This window comes from Osmerus mordax, chromosome 11 (genome assembly GCF_038355195.1).
Source record: "Osmerus mordax isolate fOsmMor3 chromosome 11, fOsmMor3.pri, whole genome shotgun sequence".
Taxonomy (NCBI): Eukaryota; Metazoa; Chordata; class Actinopteri; order Osmeriformes; family Osmeridae; genus Osmerus; species Osmerus mordax.
Window position 1 is genome coordinate 16,110,476 of NC_090060.1, and position 23,047 is coordinate 16,133,522.

General features: G+C 49.0%; 3 protein-coding genes across 4 annotated transcripts in view; 1 reads left to right on the top strand and 2 right to left on the bottom strand.

The window, feature by feature from the left end:
- Positions 1-2,562: 2,562 nt before the first annotated feature.
- Positions 2,563-5,331, bottom strand: msantd4 (Myb/SANT-like DNA-binding domain containing 4 with coiled-coils). Its single transcript, XM_067246639.1, has 3 exons — positions 5,088-5,331; positions 4,615-4,884; positions 2,563-4,116 (listed from the first exon to the last, which is right to left on the bottom strand). The coding sequence occupies exons 1-3, from the start codon at positions 5,289-5,291 to the stop codon at positions 3,382-3,384; spliced, it is 1,209 nt and encodes a 402-aa protein (XP_067102740.1). The 5' UTR covers positions 5,292-5,331; the 3' UTR covers positions 2,563-3,381.
- Positions 5,332-6,248: 917 nt separating this feature from the next.
- On the top strand, positions 6,249-12,394 carry aasdhppt (aminoadipate-semialdehyde dehydrogenase-phosphopantetheinyl transferase). Of its 2 annotated transcripts, XM_067246496.1 has the most exons (5): positions 6,249-6,603; positions 7,479-7,710; positions 8,087-8,208; positions 8,885-9,046; positions 11,249-12,394. In XM_067246496.1, exons 1-5 carry the CDS (start codon positions 6,397-6,399, stop codon positions 11,753-11,755), a joined length of 1,230 nt encoding a protein of 409 aa, XP_067102597.1. In that variant the 5' UTR covers positions 6,249-6,396; the 3' UTR covers positions 11,756-12,394. The 2 variants fall into 2 exon arrangements, with proteins under 2 accessions (XP_067102597.1, XP_067102598.1); XM_067246497.1 differs by lacking the exon at positions 8,885-9,046.
- A 5,352-nt stretch (positions 12,395-17,746) lies between these two features.
- gucy1a2 (guanylate cyclase 1, soluble, alpha 2) overlaps positions 17,747-23,047 on the bottom strand; it is a 21,983-nt gene continuing 16,682 nt past the window's right edge. Inside the window, exon 8 of the mRNA XM_067245681.1 lies at positions 17,747-17,776. Within this exon, the coding sequence (XP_067101782.1) occupies positions 17,747-17,776 (30 nt within the window). The remainder of the gene's footprint in view (positions 17,777-23,047) is intronic.

The following is a 23,047-nucleotide window of genomic DNA, read 5'->3' on the forward strand; positions in this document are numbered from 1 at the left end:
CCTCAGCCTCCCCACCCCATCTTCCCCTCAGCCTCCCTACCCCATCTTCCCTCTGCAGCCTCCCTACCCCATCTTCCCCTCAGCCTCCCCACCCCATTCTCCCCTCAGCCTCCCCACCCCATCTTCCCCTCAGCCTCCCCACCCCATCTTCCCCTCAGCCTCCCCACCCCATCTTCCCCTCAGCCTCCCCACCCCATCTTCCCCTCAGCCTCCCCACCCCATCTTCCCCTCAGCCTCCCTACCCCATCTTCCCCCTGCAGCCTCCCTACCCCATCTTCCCCTCAGCCTCCCCACCCCATTCTCCCCTCAGCCTCCCCACCCCATCTTCCCCTCAGCCTCCCCACCCCATCTTCCCCTCAGCCTCCCCACCCCATCCCTCCTCTCTCTAAACCTCAAGACTTACTCCGTCCTCATCCTTCTCTCTAACTTTGCTCATTTCCTCGTGTCCAATTCTCTTCTCTGTGCCAATATTCTTCTCTCTCCAAGTCTGCCCTCTCCCTCCCTTTCCTTTTTTCTTTCCGTTCACTCTTTCTTAATGGAACATCTATCCTAATGCATACAGCAAATGGAACATTTTCTATCACACACACACACACACTATTTTGTGCTGCATCTCTGATTTGTCATTCTAACTAATCCATAACCCCTAGGGGCAATGGTCTCATTACTTCCAGCCTGGAATGGAGGGACACATGTTCACATTCATCCACATTCACACAGGGTTTATAAGAAGTGACTGCAGCAGCCTGGAGCCTGTCATTCTGGGTTTTCCAGGCTCACGACAGGAGGAGGTGTGGTCCAGTGAGCATGTCTCCCTTCAGGCTTGATTCACACAGCAGCTCACCTCCTACCAGGTTCCAGTGTAGCAGACATCTCTACCAGGTTCCAGTGTAGCAGACCTCTCTACAAGGTTCCACAGTAGAACAGATCCTACTAGGTTCCAGTGTAGCAGACCTCTCTACAAGGTTCCACAGTAGAACAGATCCTACTAGGTTCCAGTGTAGCAGACCTCTCTACAAGGTTTCACAGTATAACAGATCCTACCAGGTTCCAGTGTAGCAGACATCTCTACAAGGTTCCACAGTATAACAGATCCTACCAGGTTCCAGTGTAGCAGACCTCTTTACAAGCTTCCACAGTAGAACAGATCCTACCAGGTTCCACAGTTGAACAGATCTTAGGTTCCACAGTAGAACAGATCTTACCAGGTTCCACAGTACAACAGATCTTACCAGGTTCCACAGTAGAACATGTCCTACCAGGTTCCACAGTAACTGACAGTAGACTCAGCTTTGCTACAGTGAAACACATTTACACATCACAGTATATTCCCATATATATTTAAACACATAAATATATACATAAATTGAACATGTACAGTGTTTACTATGTTAATTCCAAATCAAGTTTAAATGTCTCCAGTGTTCCACACAACAGTTTAAGGTGTAGTTGTGTTCAAGGTGTAGTTGTGTTCAAGGTGTAGTTGTGTCAGCTTAAGACATGGTTGCGTCAGAGCAACAGAGCCATTTTATAAGGATGGAATTTCATGGCTTTTCTTAAACCGTGGAGAGGGCAAGAGGCCTGTCACATGTGCTTTCATCTCAGACAGACAACAACAAATACCCAGGGGAAAATAAACTAGGCTTTTGTGATTGACTGTGCCTTCTGTGAGTGCCTCTTTGTGTGTGTAAGTGTCTCTTTGTGCGTGAGTGTGTGTGTGTCTAATAGACTCAATCCGGATCAGGAGATTTTGGTGTGAAAGCTAGGTCACACCTATGAATTTCCACAGCTCGGACTGGTCTCAAGACTTCATAGTAGCTCCCTCCGTTTAACTCTTCAGCTTCATCTTCACAGATGGGAATCCAGCCGGCCGGTATACGCGATATGGTGCGCTCACTCCAGACATCTACCCTCCACCCAGCAGCTCACCTCCTACCAGGTTCAAGTGTAGCAGACATCTCTACCAGGTTCCACAGTAGAACAGATCCTACCAGGTTCCAGTGTAGCAGACATCTCTACCAGGTTCCACAGTAGAACAGATCCTACCAGGTTCCAGTGTAGCAGACATCTCTACCAGGTTCCACAGTAGAACAGATCCTACCAGGTTCCAGTGTAGCAGACATCTCTACCAGGTTCCACAGTAGAACAGATCCTACCAGGTTCCAGTGTAGCAGACATCTCTACCAGGTTCCACAGTAGAACAGATCCTACCAGGTTCCAGTGTAACAGTCATCTCTACCAGGTTCCACAGTAGAACAGATCCTACCAGGTTCCAGTGTAACAGTCATCTCTACCAGGTTCCACAGTAGAACAGATCCTACCAGGTTCCACAGTAGAACCGATCCTACCAGGTTCCAGTGTAGCAGACATCTCTACCATCCAGCACCTGGCTCTGACAGAAGGACTGAGGGGGAGGAGGAGGAGGAGTGAGAAACACACAGAGGAAACGGGGGGAGAAACACACAGATGAAACGGGGGGAGAAACACACTGGATTTATATCCTCTTTTATTGTTGGTCTTGAAAAGGCATTGCCGAAAGCATCAAGGCAGTTCTGTCCCTCCCATCTATCTTTTTTTATTTATTCTTTAGAAAGAATGTGCTAGTTTACCAGGACACTGGAGGAAGGGCTTTCGACAAAATACCTTTTTACAGAAAACTATACACACTTCATATCAAAATAACATAAAAAAAAAAAAAAGACAAAGGAAAATCTCCGTAAGGCGTAGTTTGACACAAATATAAACGCACCACTTACATATACACAATATATAGGTTTTGTGCTTAGTCTCAAAGGAAGATACAGTATTTACAGCACAGGACACCATGAACATCGAATCACATGATTGAGGTAGACCCCACAGATATATATCCACACACTTGATATCAAGAAATAAATAATATAAAAACACATTTTGGAGAAAGACACCGGTAATTAACTCGAAAATTACTAGTAGATAAGTATAAGTAAAGAACGGCGGGCTGTAGATGCGGTTGTTTACTTTTTCCCCTTCATTCTAACGGAAGAAACTGCTAAGGGGGCAGATCAAATCTTCCTGCCAGGGGACCAGGGGGGGTTTCTCCCCAGGAGAGAGGGCCCTGCCTGGGGGACTGGAGATGAGGGATAGGGCACTTCTGACTCAATCAGGACACTCCCTTCTTATTACCAATGAGTAAAAACAAACACTGAACCCATCTTACACTCTACTTTTTCTCTACAATTTCACCTAAACACGTACGGTATAATGTACACATTGGAAAACATGGAAACACTTCCTCGCGCAAAGAAGGTTCAGTCATTGAGTGATTTGTTTATAAACTTGGCATCCTCAAGCACCGGACAGTTTGATGCAAACACACCTATAAAGGCATAATGATTTTGGCTAGGGTTCCTGGTCTTTGTGTAGATGCATTCTCTCTTTCTCCACTTGGAGGCGCTCTCTCTCTATCTGCAGTCTTCCTGACTCGAACTTAAAGAACTGAAGTCTCTCTTTCTCCAGCTGCAGTCTCTCCTTCTCCAGCCGCAACCTCTCTGCCTCCAGGTCTGCCGCGGACAGCCAGGGCCTGCTCTCCCTCTCTCTCTCCCTCTCTCTCTCCATCTGCCCGTCAAGGTTGGAGGTGGAGGAGGAGGGCGGCCCTTGTTGGGGCGGAGGGACGAGAGAGGAATCGGCGCGTTCTGATTGGTTGGTCAGGAGAACCCTCAGCCTCTCTCTCTCCAGTTGCAGTCTCTCTCTCTCCAGCTGGAGTCTCTCCTTCTCCACCTCCCCCTGACGCAGTCTCTCTTTCTCCAGGGACAGCCTCTCTCTCTCCACGGCGAGGCGCTCCGTTTCCACGGCGAGGCGCTGCTTCTCCAGCTCCACGCGTTGCTTCTCCATAGCAACCAGGATTCCCGTGGTCTCGTGATTGGCTATCCCAGTCACGCTCATTCCGGTCAGACCACCCAATGAGAGGTCCCGATTCATGGAGGCCGCCGCCCCTTTGGAGGCGCTGAGCATTCCAAACTCGTCGATGTGGGCGTAGACCTCAGGGACACGCCCCTCGCCGCGGTCTATGTCGTTAAGGAGGGTGGGGAAACAGTCGTCATCGTCCACCTCGCCATCCCCTCCATCCTCGTCCAGCTGCATCACAGGCGAGAGCACCAAGGTGGAGGAATGATCCATATGTACATATGTCAACACACACAGGATGCAGGGATTCTTTAGAAGTACACACTTAACCCTCGTGTTATCTTCGGGTCATTCTGACCCATCAGTCATTGTGACCCACTGTCATATTGCGACAAATTTACCTCATAAAAAAACAAAGTGAAGCATTTTCTTTTAACCGTTGGGCTGTCTCAGACCCCCCACATTGCAAAGGTTAAAAGAAAATTATTTTTATTTGTTTTGTATTGGGTAGACACAACGATGGTTCGTTATGAACCTTTGGGTCATGTGACCCGAAGGCAGCACAAGGGTTAAACCGCATTTCCACCACAGGAACTTTGCTCCGGAACTCCACCGCAGGAACCACGGTCTAAACTGAAATCTGTTTCTACATCTCTCGCACGCTCACAAACACATGTCTCTCACACGCATGTCTCACGCAGACACACACGCGCACACAGGCAAACTCACAGCGTATCCATTCGCTTCGTCCTCCATCTTCACCCCTGCGGAGGTCATGGATCCAGAGGGCTCCCCGAGGTCGGCCAGGTCCTGCCAGTCACAGGGCCCCTCCTTGGGGAAGCCACACAGGTCGAGGGCCTGGTCCCCGGAGCCCAGCGAGGCCTCCTGCTCCGGGGACGACGGCTCGTACTCCCCTTTCAGGCCGGACGACAGCAGCAGCTCTGCCCTCAACTGCTTCCTCTTCATCAAGGCACGCCAGTCCAGGTACCTGCGCTTCACCTGAACACACACACACACACACGTGCACACACACACACATGGGTCCAGTCACAAAAAAACACAACTACACAATCGCATGCCCAAACCCACAACCGTGTAAGAATGCACACCAAAATACATGTGTCGAACCAGCAACCTTCTGATTAATAGCCAGATTCCCTAACCGCTCAGCCATCTGACTCCCTACACACACACACACACACCTCAGCCGCGGTGCGCAGCTCTCCCTCTCCTAGTGCGTTGACTCCGCCCGCCACCTCCTCCCATGCACGTCTCTTCAGCTCGTTGATGGCGGTGTTCTGCTGCCGGGAGAACAGGACCTCCCGTCGCTTGTGGATCTCCCTGATCAGCGTCTGAGTCTCTCGCACACTGTAGTTACTCTTCCTCTTCCTCTTCAGGTGCTTCATCTGCAGGAAATCCAGCCTGCCGGTCAACTGGGGGGCACAGGCCCACAGACTGAGGGAAGGGTGGAGGGATGGAGAGGAGAGGAGGGAAGGAGGAGAGGATGAGAGGAGAGAAGGAGAGGTAATGAAGGGAGGGGGGGCGATGTGGCTCTTTGGGAATAGGAGTCTTTTATTTGGAGAGGAGTTACTAAGTGTGTGTGTGTGTGTGTGGGGGGGGGGGGCAGTGGGAGCAGGCTCAGATATGGGCTGGAGAGAGGGACAGAGAGAAGGATGGAGAGAGGTTGTGGTGGAAGAGAGAGGTCAGTCGTGGGAGGTGTGTCAAGGTCACCAAGGGTCATACAGGGTTCACCTCAGCAACATATGGCATGGGAGGAGCGACAATCTTTAATTAACAGCATAATTTGTTATTGTCAAAAGACATGACAACAGCGTAAACATTCAATCTGTCGAACGTTTACTAACGATCAAGATCCTCCGGTATACTTATAGCTAAAGAGGTGTGTTTTCAGATGACCATTTGCATCACTCTCTCTTACTCGCTCTCGCTCTCAGTAAAAAGCCTGCTTTACTGCCGCTATAGTAGCGTAGCACTGCGGGGTACCTGCATGGGGTGGACTATGCAAACGTACTGTAGCTATCGTTACACACGCACGTTCAGCACATTTGCCTTTGCAGAACAAAAAAAATATTGGCTTAGGTAAACAACCTGAAAAGGAAACTAATTAAAAATGTGCATTTGACAACCTCATTGTAAATCAACTTACCTAAATAACCGTAAAGAATAAATCACAGATGCTCATCGATGTCAAAACTGAGTAGGAACGACACCTTTTGACGACGTACTATCAACATCTTTCCCATTGGTCAATACACTGCCTCGCCCACTCGTGACGTTTTACGTTCTGCAACAACTCTTCCGGATACCCTCACATCTTTCTTCAGCTATGAAATATCAGGTGTCACATATACAGATAGCTAGCTAGCTATGAATAACAGTATGGCATATTGATATGATCAAACAAGTTGTGTGCCTAAACAGTATAGCCTTGCTTGCATTTGTACAATGTTACTCGTACAATTGCGGATTGAATTAGTAGGCTAGATAAACATGAGTGCTGAAGTTGATTTAAAGTTACGTTTGGAGTTTGACCTGACCACGAGAACTGATATGATGGGAGGTGTACGTTGGGTGTTTCGCTGTGGTTCGTGGACACCGACCCGGTCTGAGTGGCTTTATGCCGCCCGTTGTGTTCAGCGCGAGGAGAAGGAGCGGATCGGACAGTTCGTGTTTGCCAAAGATGCCAAATCAGCTATGGTTAGTTGAATGTGTCGCACACTAGACGCTATGGAAGCAACCAGTTAACTTACAGGACATATTGCTACTCCCACGGAAATCACTCACAACCATCAACTGTTTACAGATACAGACCACCTTTACATCTGGACCAAACAGTATCTCCTGTATGAAATGCATACTTTTTATGAATATTATTCCTCCAGAATTGTGTAGGCTATTCTACATCTATTAAAAGAGGATTTGCACCACCGAGCCAGCAGTGTGGATACATTTGTCTTAATTTGAGGCAGGTGGACCTAGCTGGGCTGGAGCCCAAATCTACACACTTCCTCTTCACAGATGGGTCTCTTTTCACACATCTACCTCTTCCTCTCTCTCTTCTCCCTCCTCTTCCTCTCTCTCTTCTCCCTCCTCTCTCCTCTCTCCTCTCTCTCTTCTCCCTCCTCTCTCCTCTCTCTCTTCTCCCTCCTCTCTCCTCTCTCTCTTCTCCCTCCTCTCTCCTCTCTCTCTTCTCCCTCCTCTCTCCTCTCTCTCTTCTCCCTCCTCTCTCCTCTCTCTCTTCTCCCTCCTCTCTCCTCTCTCTCTTCTCCCTCCTCTTCCTCTCTCTCTTCTCCCTCCTCTCTCCTCTCTCCTCCCTCCTCCCTCCTCTCTCCTCTCTCTCTTCTCCCTCCTCTCTCCTCTCTCTCTTCTCCCTCCTCCCTCCTCTCTCCTCTCTCTCTTCTCCCTCCTCTCTCCTCTCTCTCTTCTCCCTCCTCCCTCTCTCCCTCCACCCTCCTCTCTCTCTTCTCTGTCTCATCTATTCTCACCTCCTTCGCTCTCATCTTTCCTTTCGGTCCTCCATCCCTTCCCCCTCTTCCCCTCTGCCCTCCCCGGGTCTCCGTCTCTCCTCTCAGGCGGGGAGGTTGCTGCTCAGGAGCGTGGTGTGTGAGAGGATGGCCGTTCCCTGGTCCCAGATTCGTCTGGAACGCTCTCGCAGAGGCAAGCCATACCTGCCTGCTCCGGCCTGCTCTGGGCCTGAAGCCTGGGGCTGGAGTTTTAATGTGTCCCACCAGGGAGACTACGCGGTGCTGGCAGCAGAGCAGGGGAGGCAAGTCGGGGTGGACGTGATGAAGACCGCTATGCCAGGTGTGTGTGTGAATAGATTTGTGTCCTGCAGTTTGTCTCACTGCCACATGGTGTCACTGTTGTCTTAGAGCGAGGTTTGGCACTCAGTTCCCATCAGTGTTATTCTTGTCTGAGTCAATCTGGGGTGTTGAAAGGCTGTCAATGGAGAACAAGTGGGGATCAACATGATAAGCAGATGGTTCATCTGGTATCGTTGTCCAGTTTCCATTCAGTTCCAGACACAATAGGGATATTCTGCCAATGTCAAATGTTCTGCATCCTATCAAAGAAAAACATGCCATAGAATTTTATTTTTTCACAGTCCTTTTCTTATTCCCATGTTAGTGTTTGTTTATTCTTGTTTAAAATTTTCTTTTTCCTTGCTCTTCTCTCCCAGGCAGCAGTTCAATCCCAGAGTTTTTTCGGATCATGAACAGACAGTTCACGGAGTTTGAGTGGAAGACGATCCGAGGATCCGGCCCGGAACACCAGCAGCTCGCCATGTTCTACAGGCACTGGGTAACCATGGCGATACAACCCTGTCGTCACGCCAGTTGGTGTGTGAATAGAGGGAGGAAGAAAATAACACCCCAAATGGTCCACGGAACGCTCACACACACACACACACACACACACACAGATCCATGTGCAGTCCACGGAACGCTCACACACACACACACACACATACACACACACACAGATCCATGTGCAGTCCACGGAACGCTCACACACACACACACACACACACACAGATCCATGTGCAGTGATGGTGTGGCTCCTAAGTCAAGATGTTCTGAGATTGAGAGTGCGGCGCAAGAAAGTCAAGTACTGATATCATCACAGTTGACTAATGCTAGTGCTCTGCGGTTGCTATAGCGATTAGCCTTGTAATACTGTTATTGTGGCTCGCCTTCACGTAACAAGGTTTACCAGACATCAGAAGACATCTACACAATCAGTGTCCTTTTTCTCTCCCTCTAACCTTACTTTCTCTCTACCTCTCTTTTTCTACCTCCTTTTTTTCTGTCTGACTCCCTGGCTCACTTCCATGCACTCTCAGAAACATGAATCAAAAGTCAGATCGGATATGATTATCCGTGAAAGGTGTTCTTGTATATGAACCAGGTATTCGTCTCTGATGCTATTGTCGTCTGTTTGTCTGAATCTGATTGGATGTTTCCTCTGTCCCGTCAAGGCACTTAAGGAGAGCTTCATCAAGGCGATTGGCACGGGGCTCAGCTTCAACCTGCAGAGGGTGGAGTTTCACCTCTCTCCTGATCCAATCACAGTGGGCCAGGTCCATCACCTGACCAGGATGCACCTGGACGGGGAAGAAGAGCAGGGGTGGGTGTTCGAGGTGAGAGGAAAGTGGGGGGCGGACACGGGAGTAATAAGCAGCCTTTCTAAACCCTCTATAATTTTAGTTGGCCATTTGGCATAATCACCCTCATCTGGGAATTGTATTTTTCTTGGGGAAGCATTAGACATGCAGAGCAATAGGAAGCTGTTTATCAGAGTGTTTATCTGAACTACAACATCTTCCCAGAGCATCTGGACTACACTAATCCCCCCACTGCCATCGGTTGGCCTCCGATCCCAGCCTGCCAGTCACAGCCTCCAGCAACAGCTTAGCCAGGCTAAAGCCCACCCACCAATAAATCATTAGCTGCTAAAGCTAACATTGTGTCACATGCCACAGCTGGTGCAGCTTAGCATGCTGGGGAGAATGACCCGTAGTGGTCAACAACATGGGAGAGAAAAGCTCTTCCTCTGTGGTGGTGAGCCGTGAGCGTACCTCACTAGTCTCTGGTCCTCCCAAGCCAACTCCTTCTCAGGCTCAATCCCACTCTCTCTAACGAGCTGGCAGTGTCGCTGGCAGCATCGCTGGGTCCACGTGGGCTGGTTCCTTGGAAGTTCCTTGGAAGCAGCTGCACAGTGTTCCTGAAGGAGGCTTGCGTAGATGGACATGCACTTCACAGGGTTGTAGGAGGAACAGCACGTCCCACCCAGAACCCCCCTCCCCCACACACACACACACTCACACACACTCACACACGCGTCCGTGTGCCTACAGCCCATGAGAGGAGGAGCTGACAGGTGAAACAGGAGTGCTGGCCTGTTCTGTAGCGATCCTAATGCTCTTCTGCTGTTGTGGTTTGGACACAAGTGAAACATTTCACCTCCCATCGATTTCTCTCTGAAGGGGAGAGGGAGAATGGCTGTATGGATCTGTTATGACGGAGGGATGATGGAGGGATGATTGGAAGGAGAAGAGGGATGAGAGGATGCAGGGATACAGGGATGAAGGGAGGAAAGGAGGGATTGACTGTGGGTATTAAGAACTGTCACGCAAACACACACTCACACACACACGCTTACACACACACACACACACACACACACACACAGCTGTGTTGCCTTTCCATGTGATTTATATCAATCGACTTGCTAGAATCAATTCTTGAGTCCTAAGAGTTCAAGTGTTCCAATATGACAGAAACGCCTACATTATTGAGCCTTTTTTACACACACACACACACACACACACACACACACACACACACACACACACACACACACACACACACACACACACATATATATATATATAGATAGAGGTTTTAAGCAGGTAGACTGTTCCACAGCCTTTCTGTGACGTGCGGTCAAACACACACACACATTGTGTGATATTTGATAAGCGCATCCTAAAGAGCCACCATGCAAAGTGGTCATATACATTGATTATATACACAGTCACTAGTAACACAATAGGCACAGTCATTACCAACTCCCGTACACACACACACTTTCTTGGTGTCACACACACTTTCTCTGTTTCAGACACACAGCATAGTGTAAAAAGAGTTCACGGTCAGTTTGAGGTAAAGACTTATATGATGAGTGTATCTAATGCTTACACACAACCTTTTCACTCATTCTGGTCTCCCACCTACTTCTAACAGTTTTCTCTGTCAGGGTGTAATCCTCCATCAGCCCCCCATTCTCTCTGTCCTCCACTCCCTCCTTCCACCTCTTCTCTTCCTCTCTGTCCTCCACTCCCTCCTTCCACCTCTTCTCTTCCTCTCTGTCCTCCACTCCCTCCTTCCACCTCTTCTCTTCCTCTCTGTCCTCCACTCCCTCCTTCCACCTCTTCTTTTCCTCTCTCATCTCCTGTGTCTCCTGTCATTGTGTCTCCGGGCCGCGGCAGGGCTCCATTATGAGGGAGTGCCGGCCGGCTAAACGGCTGTGATGGCTGCACTTTCCAGAGAGAGCTGTGAATGGGCCTGTGGTTAGGACTGCTCAGAGTGAAACGATGGAGGGAGATCAGAATGGGATGGACTGAGGGAGCAGGGGGGAGGAGGGGGAGTGTGAGATCAGGAGAGAGGGGAGGAATTGAGGTGTGTGTGCGCGCCCTCTCATGCATCTGGAACTTGGAACTTCCGTGTGCTGGGATGTTCCAGGGCTTCCAGGAACTCTTGAGAGCCGAGCTAGGGGGAGCTAGTGGTCGTGTTTGTGTGTGTCACATAATAGCCAGATCTTCATCTGTTCTTGTCCACAGGAGAGCCTTCTGGATCAGGATCACCATGTTGCTGTGGCTCTGGGACCCCCCCATACAGACAGGCTGCCTCCACCAGACTCTCCTGCCCCTGCCTCCCCCTCTCCTGCCTCTCTTCCACCAGCCTCTCCTGCCCCTGCCTCCCCCTCTCCTGCCTCTGCTGCTCCAGCCTCTCCTGCCCCTGCCTCCCCCTCTCCTGCCTCTCTTCCGCCAGCCTCTCCTGCCCCTGCCTCCCCCTGTCCTGCCTCTCCTGCTCCAGCCTCTCCTGCCCCTGCCTCCCCCTCTCCTGCCTCTCTTCCGCCAGTCTCTCCTGCCCCTGCCTCTCCCTCTCCTACCCCTGCCTCTCCTGCTCCAGCCTCTCCCCTCTCTTTTCCTCCCTCCTTCACGCTCCTGACCTTCAGTGACCTCATCAGTCTGGCCACGCCCCTCTCCGAGGAGGATACTGAATACTGGGACAGCTTTCAAGGGAAGAAGGAATCTCCGGAGAGACAGAAAGACACACACCTGTGACACACACACACCCGATAGACACACACCTGTGACACACACACACCCGATAGACACACACCTGTGACACACACACACACACACACACCAGAGAGACAGAGACACATGGTCTGTGATGCCCCACACACCGTGAATCAGGCTTCAGACACACACACACACAATAGTGGGAGACAAGCTGTACCACATTTAGGTGGATTACACAACCTTGAGATGCATGGGGCTCTAGGTGCTTCCAGACAGTCTAAGCTCATCCAGCTTACCTACCTGTCCTGTGAAAATCCAGTTATTAGACAATGGAAGATCTCACATCTCCCCTTTCGTTTTCTTTCTCTGTTTCTCTCTCTCTTTCTCTCCACTGAGAGACAGGGGTGAAAGCGATTAGGGGGGGTGGCGAAGTAAGGGGATAATTCACTTCTTTCAGGATGGAAAGCGATGGATAGTCCATTGTTCAAGGGCGTTTGGATCCCACTCAACCTTTCTTTTCTTAGAAGCACATTGTTGCTCTCTCTCTTTCTCTGTCACTCTCGTTCACCCCTTTCTCAGAGCGTGTCTTAAACATGTCATCTTCCACATTCTAAAGTTTGCATGAGCTAACGTATAGAGTAGTTGTGTCTGTGTGTTTGTGTGTGTGTGTGTGTGTGTGGGGGGGGGGGGGGGGGGGGGGCAGAGAGGGGGGGGTTGGGCTGTGACCGTGTATCTGTGTTCAGTCAGCCTCTCACTCATCAGACAATTTGTCTGATCCAATTGAAAGAAGATTAAAAAAAACTAAAATGTTTTAATGACACAGTGACTTTGCAGTTTTTACCCCGTTTCTGTCGTGTCTGTTTGTGTCCCTCCTTCCCCTCTCCCTCGTCCCCTCCCTCCTTCCCTCTCTCGTCTCCTTCCCCTCCCCCTCGTCCCCTCCCTCCTTTCCTCCCTCCTTCCCCTCTCTCTCATCTCTTCCCTCCTTCCCCTCTCTCTCGTCTCCTCCCTCCCTCTTTCCCCTCCCCCTCGTCCCCTCCTTTCCTCCCTCCTTCCCCTCTCTCTCATCTCCTCCCTCCTTCCCCTCTCTCTCGTCTCCTCCCTCCTTCCCCTCTCTCTCGTCTCCTCCCTCCTTCCCCTCTCTCTCGTCTCCTTCCCTCCTTCCCCTCTCTCTCGTCTCCTTCCCTCCTTCCCCTCTCACTCGTCTCCTCCCTCCTTCCCCTCTCTCTCGTCTCCTTCCCTCCTTCCCCTCTCTCTCGTCTCCTTCCCTCCTTCCCCTCTCTCTCGTCTCCTTCCCTCCTTCCCCTCTCACTCGTCTCCTCCGTCCTTCCCCTCTCTCTCGTCTCCTTCCCTCCTTCCCCTCTCTCTCGTCTCCTTCCTCCTTCCCCTCTCTCTCGTCTCCTCCCTCCTTCCCCTCTCTCTCGTCTCCTCCCTCCTTCCCCTCTCTCGTCTCCTCCCTCCTTCCCCTCTGGCTCATGTATGTTTCTGCCTCTTTTGCCTTTCACTGCTTTGTCACTTGTAAGTATCAAGGGCAGTGTTAAAGTGAGCGTCTGAGCATGACTCCCCTCTTTCTCCTGTGACCTGTACGATCATCTGCAGTTTATCTCCTCACCACTTCCCTGCCCCTCCCTCTCCTCCCTCTCTTCTCCCCAGTCTCTCTCCTTCTCTCCATCTGGCTGTGTGTCTATTTTGGTCAGAGACATTTAGCCGACCATTAGGGGCTTGGTGTTGGGAAGACAGCAGGGCTTTTAACACAGCAACCTGCCTGCCCCTCTCCCCTGCTCTCTCTCTCTCTCTCTCTCTCTCTCTCTCTCTCTTACCTCTTCTCTCTCTCTGCCCCTCTCCCCTGCTCTCTCTCTATCTCTCTCTCTATCTCTCTCTTACCTCTTCTCTCTCTCTGCCCCTCTCCCCTGCTCTCTCTCTCTCTCTCTCTCTCTCTCTGCCCCTCTCCCCTGCTCTCTCTCTCTCTCTCTCTCTCTCTCTCTCTCTCTTACCTCTTCTCTCTCTCTGCCCCTCTCCCCTGCTCTCTCTCTATCTCTCTCTCTATCTCTCTCTTACCTCTTCTCTCTCTCTGCCCCTCTCCCCTGCTCTCTCTCTCTCTCTCTCTCTCTCTCTGCCCCTCTCCCCTGCTCTCTCTCTCTCTCTCTCTCTCTCTCTCTCCTCTCTTACCTCTTCTCTCTCTCTGCCCCTCTCCCCTGCTCTCTCTCTATCTCTCTCTCTATCTCTCTCTTACCTCTTCTCTCTCTCTGCCCCTCTCCCCTGCTCTCTCTCTATCTCTCTCTCTATCTCTCTCTTACCTCTCTCTCTGCCCCCCGCCCCTGCTCTCTCTCTCTCTCTCTCTCTTACCTCTTCTCTCTCTCTGCCCCTCTCCCCTGCTCTCTCTCTCTTACCTCTTCTCTCTCTCTGCCCCTCTCCCCTGCTCTCTCTCTATCTCTCTCTTACCTCTCTCTCTGCCCCCCGCCCCTGCTCTCTCTCTTACCTCTCTCTGCCCCCCGCCCCTGCTCTCTCTCTTACCTCTCTCTGCCCCCCGCCCCTGCTCTCTCTCTTACCTCTTTCTCTGCCCCCCTCCCCTGCTCTCTCTCTCTCTTACCTCTCTTCCCCCATCTTTCACATCGTCTCACCTGCTTGCTTCCTAACCTCTTTGTCCTGCTCTCATACCCCCATTCAGAGGTGTAACTGGGCCTCATATTACACGCACACACGTCAACAATCAAATGCCTTTTCACACACACACTCACACAAAGTGGATTGTGATTGTCTATCACACTGAGGTAAACCCTTACTTTGTTAAATAGACAATAGTCCTACCAGCTGTGGCCTGTAGACCTGTTTCTTACACACACACACACACACACTCTTGATCAGTCTAGGCGGGTCACCTGCATTCTGTTGTGGATCAGGGGGAGATGAAGAAACACAGGTGGTCTCATGCTGTGCTTGATGAGAGACTCACACTGAAAACACACACACAAACATATAACATAAACACACACAAACATATACATAACAAACCTGTCACATGCTCCACTCACACAAGGCCGAGTATCTGTAGGGTTTCATCCAGGAGTGTGAACACACCCAGGACACACACACTCGTGCAATCAGACCAACACACATTGATGAAGAAACTAAATGTTTGTGAACTTCAACAAGCTAAAGTGCTCTGAACAGAAAGCTGACCTTTCATCCAAAGTCATAGTGTCATCTCTCCTGTGTGTGTTAGCACTCCTATACCTCATCTCACACACACACATACTGTACACACACACACATACTGTACACACACACACACAGGATTGCAGAAGGGCATTCCGGATGTGACCTGCCGTTTAGCCTTCAGTGGTCTAATCCCAGTCCTGTCTCTCCTCATCCACTGGACGGCTCCACCCCTGCTTCTCAACACAGGTCCGTTGTTTATGAGGACTGATAAAACAGACAGCCACTCCCACTCAGGAGACTCGTTAAAAGCTTTCCGTAGCGTTCCTGGTTTATATTTGGTGTGTTGGAAAGAAAGAGTGAATGTTAAAGTGAATGTGTGTGCCAGAGAGAGCGAGTGGGGGAGAAACAGCTGCATGTACTGCATGTGAGAGAGAGGGGGTCTGCGAGGGACGGGACACGCTTTCCCAGGTGCATCTGATTATCTTCTCTGGTCCCATCCTTAAATTACGCCTGTTCAGAGGAAAAAGGACAGGGGAGGGGGGGGGGTTGGAGAGGGGGGGGAAAGCCCGGGGTCAGAGTAGAGACACCAGAGGTTTTGACATATTCGATAAAAAGCTTTATTTTTTCGACATTATTATAGTGTCGTCTCAGAAGCCAGGTCTCAGCCTGTCTGATAAGGGGGAGATGTACTCACTACGGCTGCTGCCTTAAATACTCCAATTTAAAACTTATCATAAAATATCATACGTATTATGTTTTGTGCTTAATACTATACTTCTCCATAAATCAGGGATCTACTGGATCAATATGCCAGTTTGGATTTGTTGTTATTATACTTGTTTTCATCTGCATTTGAACATTTAACAGTTACTTCCTGCCGCCTCAACCAGCCCACGGTGTCAAGTTGTCCGTTGTCTCGCAAACTGTGTAAACTTGCCAGCAGCCAAAATACATAAAAATACATGTGCCCACTTGTGTGACTGCATGTTTGTATGTGCATGTCACTGAGTGAACTTGCATGAGTATGTGTGTGTTAGTATGTGTGAGTGTGTGTGTGTGTGTTTCACTAGGATGTGTAATCTAGTTGGCATGATGGTGGAACTGCTCTGGTTTTCAGTACAAGCTGCTTACTGAAAGCTGTTTGTCGATCTGATTGTCTTTACATAACCCTTGATGACTGGCATGATTCATTTGATTCATGTACAGGAAAGACTGCAGAAGACAGGTACCCACACACGCGCACACACACACACACACTCCTCAATGTGTGGCTTCTATTCTCCAGACACAATATACCCTGTTAAATCCCCACTCCGTGTCAGGGAAAGTGGTGCCCTGACACACACACACAACACAAACAAACAGTCTGACCGTAGTCTATGTTGCAGTCCTTTTTTCCATGTTAAAACTAGAGCACATCCATCCACCCATCCGCACTAATGCAACCCAAAGTGTGTGTGTATGTGTGTGTTTATGTGTGTGTGTTGTGGTAGTGTGTTCAGCCTTCCACACTAATGCAATCTAGTGCTGCTGCTGGCAGAACTCTGGCCCCGGTCACAAGGGCATGAGAGGACGGAGGGAGGGAGGGAGGGAGGGAGGGAGGGAGGGAGGGAGGGAGGGAGGGAGGGAGGGAGGGAGGGGAGGGAGGGAGGGAGGGGAGGGAGGGGTAGATGGGGGGATGGGAAGAGCAAGTAAGGAGAGTGATGACTGATGGGGAAGAAGGAAGGAGATGAAGAAGATGAAACAAGAATGAGAAAGACAGAGCAGGGAGGGAGGGAAAGAGAGCAGGGGAAAGGAGAATTAGTTAGAGATAGTTAGGCCAGATTGAAGGAGTCTATAGTTAATACAAACTAATCTGGTCGCAGCTGTCTGACCTACCTCCACTGATTTGGCAGGAGAGGAGGGAGGGAAGACGGGAAGAGGGATGGAGAGAATGAGAGAAGGTGACTTTGAGGAGGAAGGATGTTGATGAATGAAAGGGATGATGGACAGACAAGAAGGAGGTGAGTGATCAAGAAGCGAGAGATGATGGACGGAGAGAGTAAACGTCAAGAACAGGGAGGAGAAAGATGGATGTGGAGGGAGACGGAACGACAGCTTGCCGGGGAGAGAGGGAGCGACCAGATTGAAAAAGAGAGGCGAGGTTTTGAACCATCTCGTTTCTGAGGGGGTTCCTCCTCTTCATCACTTGGTTTAGCCAGTCAGTCCCCAGCTGTTGATCCAATAAAGTCAGCACACACAAACACACACATATTCAAACACATACCGATATAAACAGCTAGCGTCAGAATAACATTGAACTAACGGCAAACCTGCCATTCTGAATCAAACCTTGCTTTTGGTCTGTGGCTCAGTAGCTGTCCCCAGGGTTCACACACACACACACACACACACACACACACACACACACACACACACTCACACATTGAACAACACCCCCTACCCAACACCCAGACGAAGCCCCAGAGCCCAAACCGACCACATCTAAAGCACACAGTCTTTCTCCCTCTGATGTGATATGACAGTTCTCCTGTGGGAGAATCACCCAGAAAATACGACTCTCCGGAGGGAAGGAGAGGAAGGGCACAGACACCTGCAGAGAAACACACACACAGTTACACACACACATTCTTTCTTTGGTAACTCTCTCCAGGAAAGTGTGAAGACAATGGGGCACTCTACAAATCCATCCAGACAGAAGAGGGTCGTCTCCAAATAGCACAGCCATCGTGTGAGTTAGTGTGTGCGTAGTCATGTATGTGGTGTGTGTGTTTGTGTGTTCTTATTTTCTCTCTCCACGGAGATCACACACCAACAGGAAAATCAGAGGTTTTATTAGGTTAATGAGATACTTCAAATGTGCTACACAGTATCTCAAGCCATGTCCGGAGAAGTCAGTGCAACCTGCAAACACCACACACACACAGCAACACAAATTCACTCTTTGCCCTGCAGACTGTGTTTGAACACATTGGCACAGATGCTGTTGTTATTTATTCATGTTGTCCACATTCAAAAGTGTGTGTGTGTGTGTGTGTAGCCCTCTGGCTCATGCAGTCAGACGTTGTGTAATGTGATGCTTATCGCTCTAAATTAAAAACCCAGACAACTGAGAGATGAGTTTAATGTCCACATACACGTGACAAGAACCATCTCTCTATCTCTCACACACAGACACACAGACACACACTCTCTCATATTCCCTTCATCAAGTACACACACACACACACAAACACAGCCACAGACACACACTCTTTCCTAAACCATTCCATCACGTACACACACACACACACCATTGGCCTGTCTCTCGGAGAAGGCAGAGGAGAGGCTAAAGCAGTACGGTTGTAAAGAAGGAGGATCAAAATGATCAGAAACACCAAAGTATTTAGACATGCTGTGTATGTGTGTGTGTTTTGTGTGAGTGTGTGACCAATCTAAACACATGTTCATTTCTAATGAGTGCTCTTAGCCATTTGTTCTTTATTAAACAGGCTAATTAGTTGACTCAGTGATGGTTTCATGCTTCATGGCAATGTATTCCCATTGGGACAACTACTGTGTGTGTGTGTGTGTGTGTGTGTGTGTGTGTGTGTGTGTAAGTGTGTGCATGTGTCTGTGTGTGCATGCGTGCAATTTTCTGTTGTTCAATTGGAAATCGAACCTGTGAATTAGCATATGCTAATGAGGGTGCTTGCACGGTACACTCTGTCTGTAAGTGTGTGTCTACAGAACACACACACTTACAAACACACACCCATGTGCATAGCCACAATCAGTAGCCTCAAGTTTGCAGACATGGACACGCCCCCCCCCCCCCCCCCCCCCCCCCCCCCCCCCCCCACCCCCCCCCACACACACACACGCCTTGTTTTGAAAGACCCGGCACCTGAGTCTCCCAAAGGCAGCTGATGCTTGTTGGATTCTGTTCTGGACCTCATCGTCAATGTTATTGTCCTCAGAGAGGATGCTCCCCAGGTATTTGAATGATGGTACTACAGACAGATGCTTATCAGTGATGCTGAAGATGGGACACACACACACACACCTCCCTTGACATCTCTCTCTCTGCCTTTTATCACCATTCAGTTTCTCTCTCAGCTCTCAGACAAGGTGTGTTTCCATTAATGGCCGAAGGGATTGCCGGAGGGAAGTCAGATGTGGTGTGTCTCTGTGTTTTGAGAGAGAGAGAGAGAGAGAGAGAGAGAGAGAGAGAGAGAGAGAGAGAGAGAGAGAGAGAGAGAGAGAGAGAGAGAGAGAGGAGAGGAGAGAGAGAGAGAGAGAGAGAGAGAGAGCGGGAGGGAGGGAGGGAGGGAGGGAGGGAGGGAGGGATAAAAAGAGAGTGCCAATTGAGTTTGTGACCATGGTGAGAGGGAAAGTACCTGTACCATTTGCTTACAGGAAACTGCTAACCCTAAAACCATGTTTCTTTACCCAAGAGCCTTTGTGTTGGTGACGTCCCAGATGATCTTTGAGTGTGACTCTTGTAGCGGGGTGGGGGGTGTGGAGGGGGAAGGGAAAAAGGAGCAGAAGGAGGAGAGTAGAAGGAGGAGAGTAGAAGGAGGAGAGTAGAAGGAGAGTAAAAGGAGGAGAGTAGAAGGAGGAGAGTAGAAGGAGAGTAGAAGGAGGAGAGTAGAAGGAGGAGAGTAGAAGGAGGAGAGCAGAAGGAGAGTAGAAGGAGGAGAGTAGAAGGAGGAGAGCAGAAGGAGGAGCGCAGAAAGAGGAGAGCAGAAGGAGGAGAGTAGAAGGAGGAGAGTAGAAGGAGGAGAGTAGAAGGAGGAGAGCAGAAAGAGGAGAGCAGAAGGAGGAGAGTAGAAGGAGGAGAGTAGAAGGAGGAGAGCAGAAAGAGGAGAGCAGAAAGAGGAGAGCAGAAGGAGGAGAGTAGAAGGAGGAGAGTAGAAGGAGGAGAGTAGAAGGAGGAGAGCAGAAAGAGGAGAGTAGAAGGAGGAGAGTAGAAGGAGGAGAGTAGAAGGAGGAGAGCAGAAGGAGGAGAGTAGAAGGAGGAGAGTGCATCACCTTAACAGTGACTTGTGTCCAGGAGACAAAGAGAAAACAGAGGTAATGTGCAACAGAAACATTTTAAAACATTTTGGTCAACACCATTCTCAACACTAACATACTGTAAAATGAGAATCATGTCAGGAATGGTAGTGGAGATGAGTGTAGCGTTGTCATGACAGCACCTCTGTTTCATCCCCGACACTCTGCTGATGTTCCCATCCACTTCCTGTTCCCATCCACGTCCTGTTCCGGTCATGGCCGAGGGTCAGGCAGAAAATAAACAAAGTTTAATCTGACTCAGAACACACACAGATTCCAGGATAGGATAACAAGGCTGTCCTCACTGTAGCCTCACATCACAGCATGATGAGACCTGGAGAATGCACACACACACACACACACACACAAAGACATGGGGCCGCGCATGGCGTGAGAGTGTTATTGCAGCTGAAAGATCACAGGGTCGAAGAGAGCAAGGGCCTGTTCAGCGTCAGACTGCTACTGACGTGGATGTGCATGTGTGTGTGTGTGTGTGTGTGTGTGTGTGTGTTGGTGTGTTGTATGAAGTAGAAAGTACAGATATTTGTATAAAAAAATTTAAGGAGTGAAAGTAAAAAGTTGTCAGAAATATAAATAGTGAAGTACTGATACAAGAAAAATCTACTAAAGTACAGTTTCCCATCTCTGCAATAGTGTAACAACAGTATAATCACAGTGTAATGATAGTGTAATAACAGTGTAACAACAGTGTAATGATAGTGTAATAACAGTGTAACAACAGTGTAATGATAGTGTAATAACACCACAATAACAGAGTAACAATAGTGTAATCACAGTGTAATAACATAATAACAGTGTAACCACAGTGCAGAGATAGCAAAAGTACACACACATCCTTCACTCAAGTAGAAGTACAGATACTCATGTTTAAAAATACTCTGATTGAAGTTGAAGTACTGACTACACTTTTTTCACTCAAGTTAAGAGTTCGGAGACTAACTTTATGTTTGTTGTACATGATAGCCAGGAATGAAAAAAGGCGCCCAATGTCAATAAATAATATTGATCATGCCACCAAATACAAATCAAAACTTAAGTCACAAGCCTGGTTTGAAAATATAAGAATGTAGAAAGTACAGATATTTGTATAAAAATGTAAGGAGTGAAAGAAATAGTAAGTAAAAAATAAATAGTGAAGTACTGATACCAGAAGATCTACTTAAGTACAGTAAGGAAGTATTTGTACTTCGTCACTTCCCATCTCTGGTGTGGGAATGTATGATGTTTTGATGTTTTCCAATCTTTTGACGTCAGAATGGGAGAAACGAGAAGGAGAGGGGAGCGAGGGACGGGTAGGAGTGCAGGAGGGAGAGAAGGAGGGAGTAAGAGGAAGATAGAAAAAGGGAGGTAGTTATCTCCTAGTCTCAATGATTTAACTTTGTCTTTGTTTTTTCTCTGCTCATAAATGGATGTTACATTTAAACTGGAGGTTGGAATAAAGAAATGTAGAGAAAGCTCTCCCTCAGGTTTGCTGCTCAGCCTTGACTGAGAGAAGCAGTTGAACCAAACGAGGTTCGGTTCACCTCCGAACCTCTCATTGGGTTTTCTGATTGAATAACCATCCCCTCCCTCCCTCCCTCCCTCCCTCCCTCCCCTCCCTCCCTCCCTCCCTCCCTCCCTCCCTCCCTCCCTCCCTCCCTCCCTCCCTCCCTCCCTCCCTCCCTCCCTCCCTCCCAACCTCCCTCCCTCCCTCCCTCCCTCTCTCCAATATGCAGATTTGCACAAAAAAAAATGCTAAAACTCAAATTCAAATGAACTTAGTCATGGTGTTAATGAAGAGACAGAGAGAAGATTGTCTTCATCAATGGACAGGCCACTCACAGGAACACACACAAACAAACACTAACATACTGTATGCACACACACACACACAAACATACACACACGCATGTACACATGCACATGCATTCTAACCTATTTCTGAGTGTAGCATAGTTTAAACCAATAATGGACTGGCTCTATAACGTATGAGGAGTGATTCGATTACCCTCGTGTGATTGGTCTAAATTAATGACTAATGAGTATGGTAATGAGGTTACTGCATGTTCCAGGAAGAGGAGTTAGAACACCCAGTGCCTCCCTTCGAACACATACACATACACACATACACATACACACACACACACACACAGGGTCAGGGATTGTTGGGGGAGGTGGCCCAACATGTCCTCATCTGACGTGAGGTTTCTTTCTATCCTGGAAAGATGATTGTGTTCCAACGTGGAGGAGAGATACAGGAGGTCTCGATTCTTTACGATGTGTCACCCGTGAGGGCCCTGGACGCCTGATGAGAACAGGCTGAAATACCAGAAAGAACAAAACGTCTCCCCGGTTTCATTCAGAGAGATAATCAGTTTAAATGCAATAAGGCTTATCAAGTTTTTCCACATCTGAACACTGTTTAAGATAGTCGTTTGTTCTTCCCCTACGGGTTAGACAGTTGCTGGGCAGCGGAACATTCAATTTTTCTTTGTTTTTGGTGCACATGCCTCTCTGTCAAGACTCCATTTGTTGTTGAAAGGCTGATAGTGAGGGTGTTTTGGGTCATGTCAGCACCTTCCCTAACCCTCCTCTGCTGGGCCCTCCGCGCAGGAGGACAGAGGGCCAATCCCACAGCAACATGGACTTATTTCTCTCTTGGGACTGTTGGTTATTTTCGTGACACTACACTCTCCATTCCCACACATCGGTCTCTCATGCGGATTAAGGATGCACACACACGCAAACACACACACAACACACACACACTGTACACACAGGCCACACAGTGTTGTGACAAGGCTTCTGTAATCTTTTAATACACTGTTAATCCACAACCGAGTTCATCTTTTTCCACAAGTTGTTTTTCTGTTCTTCCTGCGAAATCATCACAACACTAGTGTCAAGGTTCCATGAAAATGGGCAGAGACTATATGGAGAAGAGGGAGGGGTAGAGAAAGAGAGAGACTTGAACAGAATTTACATTCATTATTGACAGCCACGCCTCTTACTTTAATCTATAGCACTGAGCCACACCTCCCTCTCCATCACACACACATACACACCGACCTCACACACACATGCACTCCTACTCTAAACACACACACACGCCTCTCTCACACACACACACACACACTC

Bases quoted from the DNA above. Each gene is read 5' to 3' on its own strand.
- msantd4 (XM_067246639.1), bottom strand. From the start codon at position 5,291: ATGAAGCACCTGAAGAGGAAGAGGAAGAGTAACTACAGTGTGCGAGAG. The intron at 4,885-5,087 runs GTGTGTGTGTGT...GTGTGTGTTCAG, and splicing joins AGCTGCGCACCGCGGCTGAG to GTGAAGCGCAGGTACCTGGA. The intron at 4,117-4,614 runs GTGAGTTTGCCT...CCTGTGATGCAG, and splicing joins ACGAAGCGAATGGATACGCT to CTGGACGAGGATGGAGGGGA.
- aasdhppt (XM_067246496.1), top strand. From the start codon at position 6,397: ATGAGTGCTGAAGTTGATTTAAAGTTACGTTTGGAGTTTGACCTGACC. The intron at 8,209-8,884 runs GTAACCATGGCG...TGTCCCGTCAAG, and splicing joins CCATGTTCTACAGGCACTGG to GCACTTAAGGAGAGCTTCAT. The intron at 9,047-11,248 runs GTGAGAGGAAAG...TCTTGTCCACAG, and splicing joins AGCAGGGGTGGGTGTTCGAG to GAGAGCCTTCTGGATCAGGA.